The sequence below is a fragment of the Diospyros lotus genome, chromosome 4, assembly GCF_014633365.1.
Source record: "Diospyros lotus cultivar Yz01 chromosome 4, ASM1463336v1, whole genome shotgun sequence".
Classification (NCBI taxonomy): domain Eukaryota; kingdom Viridiplantae; phylum Streptophyta; class Magnoliopsida; order Ericales; family Ebenaceae; genus Diospyros; species Diospyros lotus.
The window spans coordinates 40,727,983-40,748,530 of NC_068341.1; the positions used below are offsets into that span (position 1 = coordinate 40,727,983).

General features: G+C 34.1%; 3 protein-coding genes across 4 annotated transcripts in view; 2 read left to right on the forward strand and 1 right to left on the reverse strand.

Annotated features, from left to right (window-relative positions):
* The first annotated feature begins 1,323 nt into the window (after positions 1–1,323).
* Positions 1,324–10,291, forward strand: LOC127799853 (purple acid phosphatase 25). Its single transcript, XM_052334069.1, has 10 exons — positions 1,324–1,343; positions 1,477–1,542; positions 6,945–7,131; positions 7,311–7,517; positions 7,608–7,719; positions 7,785–8,011; positions 8,247–8,385; positions 8,900–9,120; positions 9,322–9,443; positions 10,027–10,291. The coding sequence occupies exons 1-10, from the start codon at positions 1,324–1,326 to the stop codon at positions 10,220–10,222; spliced, it is 1,497 nt and encodes a 498-aa protein (XP_052190029.1). The 3' UTR covers positions 10,223–10,291.
* A 789-nt stretch (positions 10,292–11,080) lies between these two features.
* Positions 11,081–15,821, reverse strand: LOC127800596 (aldehyde dehydrogenase family 3 member F1). The gene is made up of 10 exons (XM_052335302.1): positions 15,337–15,821; positions 14,278–14,346; positions 13,925–14,021; positions 13,465–13,671; positions 13,122–13,246; positions 12,851–12,955; positions 12,483–12,655; positions 12,026–12,116; positions 11,765–11,914; positions 11,081–11,643 (listed from the first exon to the last, which is right to left on the reverse strand). The coding sequence occupies exons 1-10, from the start codon at positions 15,535–15,537 to the stop codon at positions 11,356–11,358; spliced, it is 1,506 nt and encodes a 501-aa protein (XP_052191262.1). The 5' UTR covers positions 15,538–15,821; the 3' UTR covers positions 11,081–11,355.
* A 2,801-nt stretch (positions 15,822–18,622) lies between these two features.
* The window catches only part of LOC127799045 (UDP-glycosyltransferase 91A1-like), a 37,949-nt gene continuing 36,023 nt past the window's right edge, over positions 18,623–20,548 (forward strand). The window contains exon 1 of one of the 2 annotated variants that reach the window (XM_052332749.1): positions 18,623–19,335. In XM_052332749.1, the coding sequence (XP_052188709.1) occupies positions 18,732–19,335 (604 nt within the window). In that variant the 5' untranslated portion in view covers positions 18,623–18,731. The remainder of the gene's footprint in view (positions 19,336–20,548) is intronic. The other variant, XM_052332748.1, reaches the window with a different exon arrangement.

Sequence of the window (20,548 nt, forward strand, 5' to 3'; positions counted from 1 at the left end):
AAAAAAAAAATCATATTTATTTTGAGATAAAAAATCTATAATGTTTTTATATCCTTATTTTGTATTAATTTGAACTTTGAAGAATAGGTTGTTTTATTAAAGTTAGTTTTGCAAGAAAAGCACTATGATAGGATAGGTGATGGTAGAAAACAATTTTCTTAGGATAAATTATCATACATGGTAAGTTGGCTCAGCGGTAGTGCATATATATATATATATATTAACACTAGAAGCGTGACTATATGCATAAGTAAATAAAATAATATTTAAAACAAAAGTTTATTAAGTGATGTTTAATAGTTGTAATTAAATTTTTACTAGTAATCTCAAAAAATTTTAATTGATTAATACATATTTATAGATTGTTTAATCTAATAGAGTGATATAAATATAGATTGACACATATTTTGTAAAATTAATTAATTAATTATTCACCAACTAATCTAATCATAACTTTTGAAATCAATTATCTACACATTAATTTAATTAATTAGATAAATTATGATCTTAATCAATAGAAGGTCAATTCGAATTTATCAGCAATGTTTTTTAAAAAAAGAATGAAATAAATAATATATCAAGATAAGGACAAACAAAATAAAAAAATAAAAAACTACCATATTTCCATCCATGTAATTTATTAACAAAATAAAAAAATTATAATCTTAACAAAATATTGCAAAGGAATTTTAAAAGTGAAATTTTAGATAAATTATTTTTTTACTATTTTTATAATGAAATAGTCAATTGTTTTTTTATCAAAATGAATTTGAAATAAAAATAAATAATCATTTGTAAATATAAATGAACATATTTGGAAAAAATTGTTTTCTCAAAAAATTAAAATGAACGTAACATATAATATAAGGATAAGAAATTAAATAAATACCATATTTATTATTTATAGCGATTTGTATTTATAATTAAAAATGAATATATATTCAAATATTCAATACTGAAAAAAAAATCAAATTAGTTCATAAAATTGTGGTGTAAATAAGAAAAAATAAAAAATTTAGAACATAAATTGAAACATGGGAGAAAAGTGTAACTATAAGATAATATATATATATATATATATAATTTTAAAAGTAAAATCAAAGAATATTATAATTTAAAATAAATGTATTTTTTTTTTAAATATCTCGTAAAGTTTGACGAACAACTTGCAATTTTCAAGAACTCGCATAAAGTCTAGTCGACGATTAAATTCTTGTTTTGCTCGGGCTAAATATGTTCAACAACTCTTTAAAGAAAATAACTCTTTTGTTGACTACAATAAAAATTTAGTTGGTCGATATTATAGACATAGTCGGACTGACGATGGGCAATATATCTTTAAAGTTTTGAAACTTCAATTTAGTCGGCCAAAGATAATTGTGATCGACTAAAATCTTTCTAACATAATTTAGGATAAAATTTTCAAAACCAGTTTAATCAACTAAATTCAATATTTAGTTAATCAAAGTCTTCTAGAATAATGATATCTTACTCTTGCGATTATATGATTTTGATAATGATAAATAATATAAGTTTCATTATGTTTGGAATTAATGTATTAAATGTACTCTATGTATTCAAAAATCAATTTCATGTTATTGTTTTGCAAAAAGAAATGAAGTTTGGCTGTGTTATTGTTTCTATCTTAAAGCAAAGCAAGTAATCAAGATTCCAAGTCTTTTATACTAGATTGGTCAACTAATATAATGTTTATTTTTCTTTCAAAATGTTGGATTGGTCGACTATCTTTAAGCCTTGGTTGACTAACAGTGTGCTTGTTTTAGTCTTGGTCGACCAACCTTAAGTCTTGGTCGACTAACAGTATATTTGTTATGTAACACTCTAAATTTTTCGAGCGTGTTATAACTTAGGATTTCGGGAATATAATTTTTTTTTTCATATCATAATTGCTGACTTACATCACACAAATTTAAAAAAACCCTAATTTTCACCTTCTCTACCTAACAAACCCAATAATCGAATATTTAAGACAGATGTTCAAATTTTAAATGTGGAAGCTAGATCGAACTTGATATGGTTCACAACCATAATACTTTATTTATTATAAATGAAATCGTTCAAGATGTCTACAAAATGCATTACATGGACATCATATCTCGCAAGCGATAACTGAATGTCTTAGACATATCCAAAACATACATAGGTTCGCACATAAATTTAGATATTCTAAACATGCTACATACAATAAATTAAGGTTATTCTTCAGTTACCTCCTTTCCCTGAGAGCCACTTGTCGAACCTGAAATATTTGAATATTCCAGAGACATAATCTAATTAGAAGATGAATCTTCTAGTGAGAAACTCTAAAACAGTTTATATCAATGCATGAACAAGTATAAAACGTATGAGGAAATAACGAGGACTACTTCGAAGTGCCTTGTGAACATGTCAACCTCCCCCAACGAGAGCTTTCTCAATGGTGCTGCCTCTCGGGAGGTCCCTAACCATGTCACCTCGGCCTGACCTCATAAAACTCATGCAAGCGCCACATCCGCTGTCCCTTAGGCTCACGGTCTACCCCACGAGAGCTTTCTCAATGGCGCACGCATAATGTCTCTCGTGAGATATCCGACTTTTGTCCTCGGCCAATAATAAATAGGTACAACAGTATGCCACATGAATTTTATAAATGCAACAGGTAAGAAGCCATCAACATATATTTTTTAGAAAAATTCATTTTATATATACAACATGATTTCATGTAAGAGAACAATAAGAGTTTACGTACAAGAACTTTACAAAACACGTTTAATGCAATATAAATCTCTCATAAGAGAACAAAAATAGGATTTGGTGTATAGGAGTTTCACCTTGAAGGTTTATCTCTTGAAAGATATAATTTCTTAGCAAATGGCCTAGGTTTTCTGCAGAAAATACATGTTTCGATAAACCTAATCTCAAATATTTTTATACAGGGTTGAAGGGCATTAAATTAGGGACAAGATTGGAAAATTTGAAGAAAAATGGGCCTCTCACGCGCCCTGGGAAGGTGGCCCACACGCCTTCAAGCGCAACCACTTCCCGGCGTGTGTATCTCACGCGCGGCCCCTAGTTTCGGACATCATTGTGTTGTATTCATATTTTGGCCATATCTTCCTCGTTTTAACTCCGATTCGACCCCGGTTTGAACCTACACGACCCTTTCTTTCCCCCTCTATAGGATTATAAAAAAAAGGAACTTACTTCGTTTTTTTTTTTGACTGATTTTGACCAACTTCAGCGAAGACCTGCAACTTCGGTGAGGCTCGTTCTCCCCTGCTTCTCTGCCGATTTCTTCCTTTCTTCTTATAGAATTTCTTCTCCTCTCTCAAGAGTAGATCCCCACCTTAGAATCCCTCAAAACTTAAACTTATTTAGAATGATTTGGGGACAACCCCATGGCCTTATTTATAGATTTTTTGAACTAATCACATAGTGTCACTTGTCTCAAGATAAGCCTTGGACTCCAAAGACTCAAAGCTATAATTGAATGGGTTTTCAAATCCAAAGCTAGAATGGATTTAATTTTGAAATCCAAAATTAATACCCCAAACTTCTTTCAAATGTTATTTTGGCCCTTATTTCAAGTTCTGAAACTTTGATATTTTATCACATAAACTCCTAATTTCATCATTATTTCGTTTGGATAATTCTCTAATTACAATTACACCATCAAACATCAAATTAATTCTCATCGAGATACTTAAAATCCAAAATTACTCAATAAGTACGATTTCATCCCAATGTTCTCACATGACATTTGTTTCATCTCGAAACCATCTTAGGATTGTTGTATTTACAAAATTAGAGCCTCTTCAGGGTTCCATCGATTTTCCGGAAGCCCTTTACCATCATTCAGTCTTTTAGGCTACAACTTAGCTGAATTGAAAATTGTTTCTGATTTTATTTCTTTCAGGGTCATAAATCTCGTCTTGAGATTCTTGTCAAAGATATACCTTTGTAATTAGGTATCTAAGTTCCAGGGCACTCCCTGCAGCTGATTCGGTCACTTATTGTCATTTCAAATATATTTTTCAGTATTTTAAACTCATTTAAAATACGTGACAACTTTTCGAAAATATGGGGTATTACATGTTATATCTTAGTTGACTAACTCTTTAAGTTGGTCAACAGAAGGTCAGCCCTGGTTGACTAAGTGTCATGCCTGTTTTTGTCTTGGTCGATTAAGTGCTCTAGTGCTTTTGTGACTTGGTCAACTAACCTTCTTTATCTGTCGACCAAGCTTATTATTTTACCAAATTCTGTCGACTAACAATTTTTCTTTTATCGACTAAGTCTTTCGTAGAAATCATAACGGCTTATTTTTTACCGCATTTAATGCTCGCCCAATTACCCCAACGACTCGATTTTTGGATTTTTCCACCATTATCTATAAATAAATGGTTGAAGGAGTTGAAGGCTGCTGAAAAACATTTGTTTTGATCAACTATCGAGCATACACTTTGTATTCGTGCTTTCAACTTGTACTCTCTCTCTTGCTTTTCATTTGGAGGCTTTGCATTCTATTGTTTCATTCATTAACAGTCTCGCATTTATTGTAGAGTGAATTTGTACTAAGAGTTTTTAACTCTTTAGATTTATCTTCATTGTATTCGTCACATTTTACCTAGCATAAGCTAGATGGCCCATTCGAGTGGGAGGTTTGTAAATTTTCTAGTCGCGAAGTAGAAGACCTACTCGGTTTGAGTAGGGGGTTGATAGTGAATTTATTTTTAAGTTCTTAGTGGGAAGTTAAGTTAGTGAATTAGACTTGAAAAGTTGAACCACTATAAATCATCGTCTTTTGATTTTGTATTCTCTGTTTGTTTCTCTTATTCAACTTTCTTATATACCCTAACTAATTTGTATATTTAACATCTTGCCTATAAAGATTTTATATTCATTACTCTCACAACGGGATTGTCTTTACACGGTTGACACCTTATTGTGTCATTTTAAGGTCTTGAGGTTTAATGAAGCTGTGAGACAACATCTCTATTTAATAAAAGAACTTTTAAAGAAAAAAAATTATTTTTTTTATACCAATTCATCCCCTTCTTGGTGTGTACCATAACACTTATATTCTAACAAATAAAACACGACTATCATAAGAAATCAATTTAATTGACCACATTGCTTTGATAAATAAAAAACGGTCAAAATTGAAGATTAATTTTTCATAAATGTCAATTTTACAATTTTTTTAAGTATTTTTTTTAGGGGTGTGCAAATGGTCGATTCAATTACTTAATCGATTGAAATTCACTAATTGATTAAATCAAATTGGGAAGGAAAATTGAATCGAACCAACCAATTAAACTGAAAAATTGAACTAACCGATAATTAAAAAAATCAAACTCAAACAGTATAAATCGAACCGAATCAATTGGATTGAAGAAAATTGAAGTGACTGATAGACAGCACACAAAATTGAAGAAAATGAGATTTTATAAACATCAAAATAATATCATTTTAAATTTCGATCGGTTTAGTTAGTTTGATTATTTTAATAAAAAAATCGAATTAAAAATTAAAAATTAAACTTTTAAGAAAAATTAACTGAATCGAATTGATGAAAGAAAAAAATCTGCCTAACAAGTTTGGTCAGTTCGATTTGATTAGTTCAAATAAATTAAACTTTTGCTCTTCTCTATTTTTTATTATCATATTTCACCCATCTTATATAGTTTCAACTATTTTACTTGATAATTTTATGTGCATTATTGTGAGTCAAATCAATTTTTTTATTTCTCCTCTGATTTTTTTTATTTTAATTAAAGTCAATAATTGTTGTTGCCTTCTTTATCTATTTCTAAAATAAATTTAACTCTGATATCATCTAAGACCTCTTGAGATTTTATAGACTATAAACTTGATTTTTCTTTTTTATTTCTTGAAATTAATTATAATTACCTTGCTCATCGTTGACTCATTCTTGAATAGGATAAGATTAACCCACAATATCTCTATTCTTTTGAAAGTTAAAAGCTTTGTAAATTCAAATCTCTTATATGTCATTGGTTGTCACCACAATTTGAAGTAGAGTGCGAAATGAGGGTGAATGGCTCGATTTTTAACTAAAAAATAATTTGTTCGAGTTTGTTCGTTAAGATAAATGAATCGAGGTTGAGTTTAATAAAACTTAAACTTGACATGTAATAAATGTATCTAAATATTTAATTAAAATTTTTAGATAATTTTTAATTAAATTTGGCCCGTGATAAAATTATATTTAATTAGAATGTTTAGATAGTTTTTAATTAAATATTCTGATAGAAGATACATAACATGATAACATAAAACCAATAATAAGTAGTTATGTAATCACAATAGAATTATCACGAAATCTGATTAAAAATTTTACATTATTCTCAACTGACCACGCTCATCATTATAGTCATCATCATTTGTATCACCGTAAACGAGAGAGTTTGAATTTAATTTTGCATTTCAATAAACTCAAACTCAATCTTGATAAAATATTTATAGATATTTAATTAGAATTTTTAGATAATTTTTAATTAAATATTATGATAAAAGATTGATAGATAGCACGAGAACGTATAACTACTAATAAGTAATTATGTGATCACGATAGAATGGATATAAAATTTGATTAGAATTTCACATTATCCTTAAAGAACTACACTCGTCATTATAATCATCGTCATCAGCATTATCGTAAACAAGCCGAATTTGAATTTAGCGTTGAATCCCGATAAACTCAAACTTGGCTTGTGATAAAATGTATCCAGATATTTAATTAGAATTTTTTAATAATTTTTAATTAAATATTCTTATAAAAGATAAGTAGTTAGTATGATAAGATATAACCAGTATTAAGTAGTTACTATGTGATCACGATAGGATCAGCATAAAATCCAATTTGAATTTCACATTATCCTTAAATAACCAGACTGTCATTATTGCCATCAAAACCATAGTTCCCGAGAAAGAACACCAAAAATGGCACCAAACTGGCTCCTGTTCACGACTTTGTGCCTGTTTCTCCAAATTGCAGCGCGCTGTAATGCCGGCGTTACGAGCAGCTATGTCAGAAAGCCTCACCCCTCCGAAGACATCCCCGTCGAGAGCTTCCCTCCGCCTTCCGGCTACAATGCACCCGAGCAGGTTCTCTCTCTCTCTCTCTCTCTCTCTCTCTCTCTCTATATATATATATATATATCACTCTTGTTTTTCTTTTCCAATGCTCGAAGTCGAAGTCGAGATTTCCAGATGACATCAACGGCGTTTTGGTCGGTTTGATCTGAAATCAGGGTTTCGTTTTGGTCTGCAACTTGCACTTGCAGGTTCATATAACGCAAGGAGATCGGGAGGGCCGGAGCATGATCGTCTCGTGGGTGACGCCGCTCGAGAAGCACCCGAACTTGGTGAGCTACTGGGAAGCGGAGGGCCGGCACCGCCACAAGCACAGGACTCATTCCATGGTCACTTCTTACAGATACTACAACTACTCTTCCGGCTACATTCACCACGCCACAATTAAACATTTGAAGGCAAAACACGAACGAGATTAATCTATTTCATTTCATAGACTGCGATCGATATATCTTGAGGTCGAAGTAATTGCGTATCTGTTCTTACAGTATAACACTAGATACATCTACGAGCTCGGATCGCACGACTCTATCCGGCGGTTCTCCTTCACGACGCCGCCGGAAGTGGGGCCGGACGCGCCCTATACCTTCGGAATTATGGGTGAGGAAATGCGAGAGATTAATTTCTCTGTGAATTAATCCTTATTAATTAGGCACGGAATGCAGGTGACTTGGGGCAGACGGTGGATTCGAACCAGACACTGGAGCACTATGTATCGAACAAGGGCGGGCAATGCGTTCTATTCGTGGGTGATTTGTCGTACGCAGACAATCACCCTTTCCATAACAATGTGAAGTGGGACACATGGGGACGGTTCATTGAGAAGAGTGCTGCGTACCAGCCATGGATTTGGACCGCTGGAAATCATGAGCTCGACTTCGCTCCTGAAATCGTAAATTCTGAACCATAAAAGTCTAAATTTCCCTCATATACAATCAATCAAATTAACTGAACTTTAAAAGACATGTGCATGCGCTACGTTCCCATATACATATATTACCCCAAGTTAGCTTTGTTGTGAGGGTAAATTGTATGTACATCTGAATTGTTTGAATCTTTTGTGCAAAACACTATCTATGCTTTGTTTTTAGCAAATTAATATGATAGAAAATTTCGTGTCTTGGCAGAATGAAAATGTGCCGTTCAAGCCATATTTGCACAGATATCATGTTCCGTACAAAAAGTCAGGGAGCACTTCTCCGCTTTGGTACTCCATTAAGCGTGCATCCGCACATATCATTGTCCTCTCCTCCTACTCCGCTTATGGTACCAACCCAAACCTTTCACACATATATATAAATGTGTGTGTGTCTGTGTGTGTGATTGTTATTTCATGCTCTGTTATTTCTAGTTAGTAATTAGGACTTCTTTAATTCAAAGTATTTGAGGAAACACATCTAAATATGTATATTTTTTCTTGTGATTAGTTACCATTTGAATTCTCTTATTCAGATGTTGGTGTATATATTTCATGAGTTTAGTAATATGGTATGTATATATATATATATATATGTTGAACTCATGCTTTGATTCTACTTTTTCATTTCAAATTATGGGTCTTTGCCAAATAGATTAGTTTAAAATTAATAGGGCATGCACTGGTAGGAGAATAAGATGATTTTTTTCGAAAATTGTATTTGTGGTGCTATATATATATACATGTGTGTTATTCCTAATTTCCTATATAGAAAAGGCAAATGTTGATTATATATATATATATATATATATGTTTACATGTGGTATATTTTGGTTTGGAAGTAAGAAAATTTATTGATTTCAGGGAAGTACACTCCACAGTACGATTGGCTTGCCCAGGAGCTGCCAAAAGTCAACAGAGCCAAGACTCCATGGCTGATTGTTCTTCTTCATTCTCCATGGTACAACAGCAACAACTACCATTACATGGAAGGAGAAAGCATGAGAGTGATGTTCGAAGCCTGGTTTGTCGAACACAAAGTTGACATCGTCTTGGCTGGCCATGTTCATGCCTACGAGCGTTCTGTAAGTCATCCAATTCCAATCCCCCTCCAAATCAAACCCATTCACGTACGGTTTAATCAAAAATGATGGTTGATCGATCTCGTTAGAATTATCACCAGAATGGCGTGACAAATGATATTTTTCATGCAGAAATGATGATTAAATTTAACGGAATTATTATCAAAATGACGAATAGGTTGAGTGATTGTTTTTGATGCTCAGGAACGAGTATCAAATGTGAAGTACAACATAACAGATGGATTGAGCACACCAGTTAAGGATCCTTCGGCCCCAATCTACATAACAATAGGCGATGGTGGAAACATTGAAGGCATTGCTGACAGGTTTGAGACACTTCCCCTTCCCCTTCACCTTTCAACTAGGAGACGAAAATGAAACCAACTAGAAGTTAATTGAATAGTGTAGCCTGATTAAGACACCAATATAAATTTTGTTAAAATGCATTGATGAACTCTTCTTATAAAAATATAAGCCCAGTTTGATTATTATCTGTGTTCTGACTTTGTTTATCCTTATATCTGAATTTGAAAGACAATGAAGCTTTTACAAACACTGTATATCTCTCTATATAATTTTTATTTTTATATGAGTCGAAGTGCAATCTTACAAGACTTGACATTGGATGGTTCCCTGTTTTCTTTTCAAATGGGTAAAATATATTTTATATTTTGATAAGTACATTCAACCAACTGTATATCCATATTTACAAATTATAGTTCCAAAAGTAGTGTTCTATTGTTATTAGTCTTGGTTGGTATTGTCATGAAAATCGTGTCATTCTTATTTCCACCATTCCAAAGTATTATTTTCGTAAAATATATTTTTAATAAACCCACCCCAAGTTCTTACACTGAAATTAAAGTTGGATATATTGTGGTTTAGCTGACACCTACCTGATTTGTGCAGTTTTACTCAACCACAACCAAGTTATTCTGCCTATCGAGAAGCAAGCTTTGGGCATGCAATTCTGGAGATAAAGAACCGAACACATGCCTACTACACTTGGCATCGAAATCAAGACAATGAAGCTGTTGCTGCCGACTCCATATGGCTCTATAACAGGTTCTGGTATCCCATAGATGAAAGCATCTCCAGCACTTAAAACCACTTTTTAACATTTTTTGATGCTGTAAGTAGATCTGCACTCTGCAGTTTGCATTTAGATATCCAACTCTGCCCCCATTCTCATCCCTCTTTTTATTTGTTCAAGAACTGAACTTGTGTAGCAAAATAAAAGCAAGCATGATTCATGAGCAAATCAAAACCACTTTATCGCGCTTGTTCATGATTTGATGGACCTGGAAACTGTCTAGAACTAAGGTGGTTAATTAGGTCATTTTAGAATATAATTTTTGGTATAACTATTATATATATTAGGATGGAACTGAGACCTAATTCGATGATGGGCTTGATTGTAATTGGGTTGATTAGGATTTGATTCTACTTTATGATTGGGTTAGTTTCAGGTAGGGCTGTAGGGGTAGCAAAAAAAATAAATTACTGTAGTAATTTCATTGCTTGCTTGATTAGAGTTACGGTTTAATCCCATCCCCATTTCAGTAGGATAATGGATACCTATGAGTACCCAAATACTAGATATGTATCATTATAATAAATTCATATTTATAGGTTAAATAACTTTAAAACAATTTGGTAACAAAGGCATTAAACATGTGTGCAAGAAAAAAAAAATAATAATTACAATATTTTAAATTACTCTAATACATTACTTAATAAAAAAATACTATTTTTATTTGTTAATGGCAAGCATGAGGGGCAAACTAGAGTATTTTTTGATACTCAAATCCTCCCATCAAGATAAAATTTTGACAAGTATTCAAGAAATAAAGGTAACCATTAGCATATCTATAGTGTTGGGTCTAAAATTAGGTGGTGGTTTGGGTACTCGGTCTTAATCCGAAACTGCAGCCTCTGCGTCTGCAATTTTGAAGGTGACAAATAAAGGAAATTCCCCGGCAGCCATGCTATGAACATGATGGTGGGGAAAACGGAGTTCATTATCTCATCGCATTAACCAGTCAAATACACACGACGTAGAGAAAGAGAGAGTAGTGGGCACAAGAAGAAATCATTTCATCCATGACCACGAAAGTCTAGTACGCAGTAGTATTTCCCTAAATTACCAGACGAAGGAGGAGGAGGAGGAGGAGGAGGAGGAGGAGGAGATGAAGAACTTTGTATGGGGTGTGGGGGATAGAATCATAGATGTTGGTTTTAATCAGAGTGGGATGATGATGATGCATGTGAATTTCTTCTTCTCTTGGGCATCACCAAGCGCATCAGGATGAGTAGGAGAAGCCCCAGGTAATTAAAATCGTAGGCCAATCTGATGAAGCGCATCTTGAATTCGTTCCATGGAGGATACCTGGGCTCTAGCTCCAGCATGTAGCTTCTGTGGAGAACCGCCTTTTGGTGGCTGAAGGTATCGAACGAGTATTTGCCGTGGTATCTCCCGAAACCACTCTGCCCGACACCCCCAAAGGGTAACACGTCACATATGAACTGCAAAAATTAAACCACCATAAACCATACAAAACACAATGAATTCTAATGAAACTGCACAAGGAATCTATCTGATGCAGATAAAAGCCAGAGAAGAGAAGAGGAGAGTGGGAGGGAATACTTGGATTATAGCATCGTTGAAAGTCACACTTCCTGATGATGTTTCTGTCAAAATTTGCCTCTTGAATGTCTCATTTTTGGTGAATGCATATATGGCAAGAGGCTTCGGCAGAGCATTTATGAATCCAATGCTTTCTTGGATGTCAGACAACTGCATATATTATATATATACATATATGCCAAAAAAAAAATAAAAAGAAAACAAATCATATAAGCATGAAGAAATAGGCGGATTAAAAGCAAACAGTGTTTTTCTGATTACCGTGATAATAGGAAGTAAGGGGCCAAATATTTCTTCCGTCATGATCTCAGCATCAAGAGGTGGATTTAACAAGATTGTTGGCTCGATCATCCTGTCAAATTCATCAGTTAGAATTTGTTATTCGTCAGAAATGTCAAATGGGCTGGGCTGGGCATGGCCCACCTCCTCCCCGACCATGCTGGGCTAAGGGCCAGGCTCACCTGTCCCCGCCCAGTCCTTTCCATTTTGCTGCATATGCAGCAACCAAATATGTTTTAACATTTTATGTTAAAATCATCAAAATAATTAGTTTTCTTTTTTAATTTTGACTTAAAAAATTAAAAAAAGAACTAGACCAGCCAGTTCATTTGACATCTCTATATAAGTATCGAAGCTTCTAATAAAAATCCAAGCTCCCTATCCACAAATATGGGATTGGAATTGGAATTAGAATTAGAGGAGATAAAAGTCACATTACAAGTTCTGCTCATCCAATGAACCTCCATAGACAATGGTAGCTGCAACGGAAGGATCTTCAATAAGGTTGCGTAATCTATCAAAGTGGTGCTTGTTTACAATTCTGGAGAGGTTCTTCAAGGTTTTCAGATTGTCGCCATAAAATCTTTTGATAGCATTCTTCAGCATCTCAATCTGACACAGTGATTTTAAATTAAATATGCAACTATACTATACGAGAAAAAATTAAATTAGAAATGAAGTTATTCATAATAAAAAAAAGTGACTCCTAATGATAATAAAATGCACAAGGCATGATTTATATGGTTTGACCAAGACCAATAAAAATTCCCGTGAAGAGAGTGGAAGATCGAATTGCATGGTTCGTACCAGAATAGATGCAAACTTGTCTTCGACAAGAACATAATCTACTGCTATACATGCTTGTCCACTGCAAGGCCCCCACTTTCCTCCGGCAATCCTTTTGACAGCCACCTTTAAACCAAAATTCTTTTCAGTATCAAACAAATAACATACAACAATCTTCAGCTACATGAATTCTAAACCTCCAGCAAGATAATCAAGCAAATAACGTAATCAGTTTATAGATATGTATATCAATCTTCTTTCTAGATCAGCATATTACAATAGGTCACACAACCTCGATATCTGAAGGATCAGGGAGAGAGTCCAGAATGAGGGGGCATTTCCCGCCTAACTCCAGGGTAACTGGTGTCAAATGCTTTGCAGCTGCAGACATGACAATCCGTCCTACCCGTGGACTGCCTGAAATAACATCTTTTGAATGAGAAAAACTCCCTGAAATAGCACCACTGACCAACACAAGAACTCATTGTCATTAGTCCTCAATGACTTTAATGGCTATCATGATTAACCTATCTCAGGTCCCTGGATTTTGTGCACTAGGATAGATGGTTTGAAAAGCTCAAAATGCATGCAGACGTTATATCTTAGATAAACGAGTAGTAGCAAAAGGCCAATACCTGTGAAAAATATCTTGTCCCATCTCTGCTGCAGAAGTTGTTCGGAAATGCTTGCGTCACCTTCAATGACTTTAATGGCTTTGCGGTCCAAGTAAAGAGGGATGGTGTTAGCAAGAAAAGCAGAGCATGCTGGGGCTTGCTCTGAAGGTTTTACCACAACTGTGTTTCCAGCAGCTATGGCTCCAATCAAAGGATCCAATGCCAGAGCTGCAGATAAAATAAATGGCAACTCATTCTGCAGATACCAAACTATTAACATACCCATAATGCATACATTGAATTAACTGGGTTTTAGCAATAATGGGTTTAGACAACCAGTACCGAATCCATCCACTACAGGCTTGTGTTGATTATATGTCTGAAGAGTAGCATGGTAATTTGATAATTCACTAGTCAATTCAAAGAAGCATTAGAAGTCACCACAACAAAATGGAAGTAGGAAATGATGAGTTAGACTCACACAACGGGAAGTTCCAAGGCACAAAAATAAGTACTAGGCCAAGTGGTTCAGGCAACACTTCTCCTCTTGCTGGCCAGAAAAGTAGTGGAAGCAGACCCTGACAATAGATGGTATACCATCTTAACTCTTTAGCAATAAGGGATAACCTACAATAAATTCTGTTGATAGTAACAATGGTAGTACCAAAAGATAAAACCATCCCTCTCTTTATAAGCTAAAGTTTTTAGATGAGTTGAGTTCAACATGGTAACTTTGCAGAAATTCATGTTAACTTTGTATGTAAAATGTGAAAATCAGAGGAAGCAGAGGGGTCAAAGGATGTTTTGCTGGAGGAGAGAACACAAATAGCAAACCTTTTTTGGCGCCATCCATTTGTCAACACAGTTCAGTGCTTGGTTGGCTGCTTTTTTCACAACACCAATCTACAACAGAAAGCCAAATTGCATCATTTATGAGAACACCACCAAGTCTGCAATGATTGCAGTGTTTAAGAAGATTTAACACAAACATGGTTAAAAGACAACAATCGTTTCATTTTAGAAAATAATTTATCAAAACAAGAAAGAAGGAAAATAGCTGATCAATGTTCCAACCTTAGCAAAAATTATATTATTCATTTTTAAATTTAGACAAACCATGAGGCAAATAAAGAGCTATCAACGCCGTGCTCCTTTGAGAATGATTCTCCGTTGTCCCATAGAACATATAGAGCTACCCATTATTGGAAATGGTAACCAGGACTAGGTGAGCTTCATAGGAAGCTGAAAATCTTATAATAAATTCTATTGTGAGAATAAAATTTTTACCATTTGCTAAAAGTGTGGTCCAGTTTGATTAATTATTTATGCTACTATAAGATTTTCATACGCAAAAACTAAAATACTTCTCCCTTCAACTCACAGTCACAGATGAGACTTTTTCTTCCTGCGAATAAGCATGAACGAACTGGGGCCACCTTGATAGTCACAGCTCACAAATAACACTTTCTTTCTTTTTGTTTATTTGGCGTTGCTTTGTGTAACCGTCGGACTCACTCATGAGGTTAGGCAAGAGGTAGCTGAGAATTTTGTTTAAGATTATCCAAGGATTCCAATGATACATGCTAGGCTCTATCTAGTGATTGTTTTTTCAACCTTTAAACCTAACACAGTATGGAAACCTTTAAACTCGGTCTCCAAACTCACTGCTAGTAGCATGCTATCAGTAGACTCTTCATTTGAGTATTAATATCCTCTGTCCATTCAAAACAATACTTCATAAAAGAAACACAGGCCTAACGCAGAGAAATAATTTATAAAAAACATAGATATATATACCAGAAAGGGACAAAAGTAGGGCGCCAATTAGGCAAACTACTCATCAGACGATCAATTTCGAAGAACACAAAAGAATCCAAGCAAAGGACTAATTACCTCATCGCGGTAAATCTCCACGGCGTGCTTACCGAGATCCTGTCCTAGGGCTCCGACGATTTCGTCTTCCCTTTCGTCGATGAGCTTGAGAACGGCTCGGAGCTGAGCTTTTCTCCAGTCAACTCCCTTGGTTGCGCCGCTTCTGAAGGTTTCTCTCAACTCGGCCAAGCTCCTCCGCAATTCCCCAGCCGCCGCTGCCATACTTACTTTCTCAAATTGGGCGGAAATGGATATAAGGAGAAATTGAATTGCGGCGGATTTGATGAATTCGATCCATCTTTCTCTGTTTAATCCTTCCTCGCCCGGCTGTCACCGACAGTTAGGTAGCTGCATTAAATGGCACTGGCGCCAACGAATTAAGTCTCAACCTTCGTCGTCAATGGCGGTAATCAATGAACAGCGTACGAACCAGTTTCTGGGGCTCCATCTGAAATCAGTCCCTTTCCTCATAAATACGGCCACCCTGTCAGGTTCTTAGCGTAACGTTCACGTCCATAATCGAATCGAAGTTAACAAAGTAGACTTAGATAAAGGTGATTAGGAGAATAAGTGTCGTTGGAATAAGAATAATTATTACTTTGAGTAAACAAATTATTATAAGATTAAGAATAAGTTTTATTTAATTAATTTTTTAAGTAGATTTTAATTAAAAAAAGTTATTATTCAAATAAAAATGATAATAATCTATTAAAAAAATTTAATCGACTAATAAATTGAATATAAAGACTAATTCTCTTATTCATTAATTATAACTCGATTAAAAACATTTAGTTATTCGATTAAATATGTTGTTACTTGATTAAGAATTATTTCTTAATTAATTAATAATTTGAGCACAAAGATTTTGGTCATTTCGATTATTTTAATATTTTTTAATAAAAAAATTGAAACAAAATAATCTAAAAATTCAAATTTTTTAAAATCAAATCTAACAGATCTACAAATTGAACTGAATTGAACTCTCAATTTCAATTGGCCCAATTCTATTATTTCAATTTATCCAAAATTTTACTAACTCCTATTTCTATTCTCTTTCTAAAAGCAAATGCTTTATCTTTTTAAAACGTCATATCCATTGTATTTTAATTTTTAATTGTTCTTATTAGTTAATAGAATATTTTAAATTGCCGTCAGGTTTGAAATTAACAATAATTTGTAAATAAATGATTTTTTAGGTTAGAGTTAAAAGTATTGTTATATGTGTTTCATGTATCACTCTACATGGCTCAGACTCGGTTCGATGGATCGGCCTAATCATCCAAAGCCAAGAAGATCTAGACGACCTCGTCAAGAAAAGTTTAGCCACCATTAAAATTCGAAACTCGTAAAGCAAACACCTGGCGAGCTCTCGATAAGCTCCCAACAATCGACTAATGAGCTCTCGGCAATACTCTTCAGATTGCTGGACTATCTAGGTCGCTGGCCTAAAACCTCTAGCTCGCATAAGTGACAAACCTACTGAGAAGTCAGAGGTAGGGTCCGTTCACTTTATTTGCAACAGCCCATGCTCCTTGTAATGAGAATTCCACTCCCAATTTTGTGTAAGCGATAAGAGCTGTTTGTCTCCCATTATATAGTCTTTATATTTTTATATATTATCTAAATTGTAAAGACCTCTCAGTACAAATAAGGGTCTGAGGGACAGAAAGAAAGGATTAGATACTGTCATTCTGAGAGAATAATCAAAGTGCGGTCGTGGAGTAGATATCGTTCTGCTCGAACCACGTAAAAATTTCAGTATTAACTCACGTCTAAAACTTTAGTTCTTTCTTCTTCTTGATATTTTGAATTTACTCACCGCGACCCAAAATAAATTACGATTGGCTGAAATCGAACATCGACAAATATACTTATTGTATTTTAATGAGTGTTATTGACGTGGTCATAACCTTCAAAAATTTAGTTAAAAAATATTTACTTGAACTCTCATTAGATAATTCTAAATTCATAACAAGCACCAACTCACATTTTTCACATCTAATATAAACCCAATTATATTACGACATCGAAACTCACATTTCATTGAATTTTAAAATTAACTTAATTAATTTTAAAATATTTTAAAATTAATCACAACACCCATCTCGTTAATAACAATGTTATATTCTCGAATTTTAGGTATTTATCCCGAACAACTACTAAACTTTAGGCCTTTGATTTAGATATTTTTTGAACTTTTATAATATATTTATTAACACTTCACAAATACAAAAATTCACACTTTTATAATATTTTAATAATATCTTTTTATTTTATTTTATTTAACTTGTGGGTAAAAAAATCCAAATCGAATCAAGATAATATTTTAAAATTTGGAGATGCCCTCCCTTGTCTCGTGGCTTGATTAATATTTTAAAATATGCTATTATTGAGAGTGAGTTTTGCTCGTTCAACTTCACACTTGCTCGACATCATCCATGTGATATGTTAGTAATATTATGTTAAAATATTTGAAAGGAGCAGTAATTTATTAAATAATTTAATGAATTATCAGTTAACATTTTGATACATTTAATAAAAATATTTAATGGACCAATGAGATATTGACACATGGCTTAGAGTTGGGCACCCACCCACTTCTACCACTTTTGGGCAACCACCTTGCGTGTTCATGGCTGGAAGCTCAACTCTTTAATATTTATATATATATATATATAATCACTGTGATGAATCATTATTGAGGGTTTTATTTATTTATTAGCCACTAATGAGTGACATTTTGTTCACCGTGACTTTTTGGTAGGGGTAAAAAAAAGTTATTTTCACTTTTTTTTAATCGATCTTATTTTTCTCTTCTTTTCATAAGTTGATTATTATCTCGTCGTTACATCATTATTGTCTCGTGTTTATCTCGCACAATAACGAAACAGGAAGATAATGACAAATAGAGAAGAAGACTCAAAATTGATTTTTTTACCTTAAAATGAATGAAATGACACCCGCCACTAATGGTGAGACTACAATGACAACTTATTTTGACCTTCACTAATAATGCGTTTTAAATGACGGATATTTGTCACGTTTATTAAAATAAGCATGTATTATTGGGACTAAAATGTGAAATCTCTTATCTTAAGAGTTTTCGCAGCTCAACTCAAGATTTTTGTAGGAGAGATAAATCATAGAACCCAATAGTGAGATTTGAACACAAGACTTGTAAACGAGTATATAGTAATTAAAATCTAAAATTTATTACAATTAACATATGTATAGCCCCAATTGCTGGACTATTACCGTGGGGCCAAATAAGCATGCATTATTGACACAAGTATATATGTATCATGCATTGCCGGTACAGGTAACCCAGCATCTGGCTGGCGTCACCACCACTCATTGTGCCCGGTGGACCTCTATTTTAGAGTCAGATTACTGCTTCGATTTCCAAGTTTCCAACCATGGCGTCCACGGACGATAAGCTCCACGTCGTCATGCTCCCATGGCTGGCCTTCGGCCACTTCCTTCCTTTCTTAGAGCTCTCCAAGCTCATCGCCCGCAAGGGTCACCGGATCTCCTTCCTCTCCACTCCCAGAAACATAGACCGCCTCCCCAAGCCGCCGGCAGAGCTTTCCCATCTCATCACTTTCGTCAAGCTCCCTCTGCCGCCAGTGGAGAATCTCCCGGAAGATGCAGAGGCCACCACCGACTTGCCCTACGGGAAGATCAAGTACCTGAAGAAGGCCTACGATGAACTCCAGCGACCCGTCGCAGCGTTTCTGCAAGACGCCGCGCCCGACTGGGTCATCTTCGATTTTGCGCCGTTTTGGCTGGGGCCTATCGCCGCAAAACTCGGGATCTCGAGTGCGTTCTTCAGTATATACCTGGCTTCCTCGGTTTGCTTCATGAATCCGATCCCGGGAACGGCCGAAGACTGTCGTACGACGCCGGAGGACTTCACCGTTCCGCCCAAATCGGCCCCCTTCAAATCCACCGTCGCATTTCGTTTGTTCGAGGTAAAGCGCATCTTCGACGACGTCAGCGGAGAGGATGACCTTGTTCCAGGTATACGTAAAAGGAGAATCTTACTTGCACAATCGTTTAGACAATTGATTTGACAGTTATGCTTCAATTACAAATTTTCCCCTACTTCGATTATAAATTTACCCCTAATTTGCTGCTGCTTCCTCGTACGCTCATACATTTTTTTTCTTTCTCTCTCTTCCACCATTGTTCGTCGCCGTTGACCCACTGCCATCAACGTTTTTGGTCATCGTTCGCCGTCGCTGACGTCTCCATCTCATTTTCTTTCTTTCTCCTTCCTCCTCTCTCTCTTCTCGTTCTCCCTGCTGTTGCAACCACGGTCGTTCGCTTTAGACACAGTCACCGCCACCATCAACACTTCTAGTCACCGTTCGCCTCGACGTTCGAGTCGTCACAAACGCCTTCATCTCCTTCTCCCCCTTTCTCCTCTCATTCTCGTTGTCATCGCCATCAACGCTTCTAATCGCCGTTCCAACCACTGCTAACGCTTCCATCTCATTTCTCTCTCTCTTTCTTTGTGAGTCTTGTCATTCTTGCCGGCAACTTCTCTTTGTTTGCCTCCGTTTGCCGCCGTTTGCTAAAGATGTATATCCTATCTAAATATAAATATAAGCATATTAAATATATATATATATATATTACACAATAAATTTACATATATATATATAAATATACATAAATATGTTTTTTAAATAAAACTATAAACTGCAAATATATTATATACAATTATCTAAATTAAATTAAACTCATTTTGTAACTTTTAAAATTTTTGACTTGTAACGTGTAAAACTTTTAAGAGTTGGCTTGCTATTTTTAAAAAATTATTTTGTAATTTTATAATTATTTTATATTCATCACAATATAATTATATTTCCTCTCTTTATTATTCATGTAAAATATAAAATTTATATATTTTATAATTATCTTATATATAAATAATTATATGCCTTAATGTAAGGTTGTATCAAACTACTAGTGTATACTTTTACTTAAAAATATATATATTTAACCTGAAATTATATATAAATATACTTTCAATAAATATATTATATATTTATATGTGTTAGTTTAAGTTTTTAAAAATTATAAACAAAATAGTTCATTCACACAATCATTTAAGTATTTTTATGATTTATGATAGGTTAAAAATGTGTATTTTTTTGTTAAAAATTTTAAAAATATTAAGTGCAATATAATAAATAATAATAAATATAAAAAATAAATATACATCATC

Coding starts and splice junctions, on each gene's coding strand:
- LOC127799853 (XM_052334069.1), top strand. CDS start 1,324: ATGGGCAATATATCTTTAAA. Junction 7,720..7,784: donor CTATACCTTCGGAATTATGG/GTGAGGAAATGC, acceptor CACGGAATGCAG/GTGACTTGGGGCAGACGGTG. Junction 9,444..10,026: donor ATTGAAGGCATTGCTGACAG/GTTTGAGACACT, acceptor TGATTTGTGCAG/TTTTACTCAACCACAACCAA.
- LOC127800596 (XM_052335302.1), bottom strand. CDS start 15,537: ATGGCAGCGGCGGCTGGGGAATTGCGGAGGAGCTTGGCCGAGTTGAGA. Junction 14,347..15,336: donor TGGAGATTTACCGCGATGAG/GTAATTAGTCCT, acceptor TTTCTGTTGTAG/ATTGGTGTTGTGAAAAAAGC. Junction 12,956..13,121: donor CTGATCCTTCAGATATCGAG/GTTGTGTGACCT, acceptor TTTGGTTTAAAG/GTGGCTGTCAAAAGGATTGC.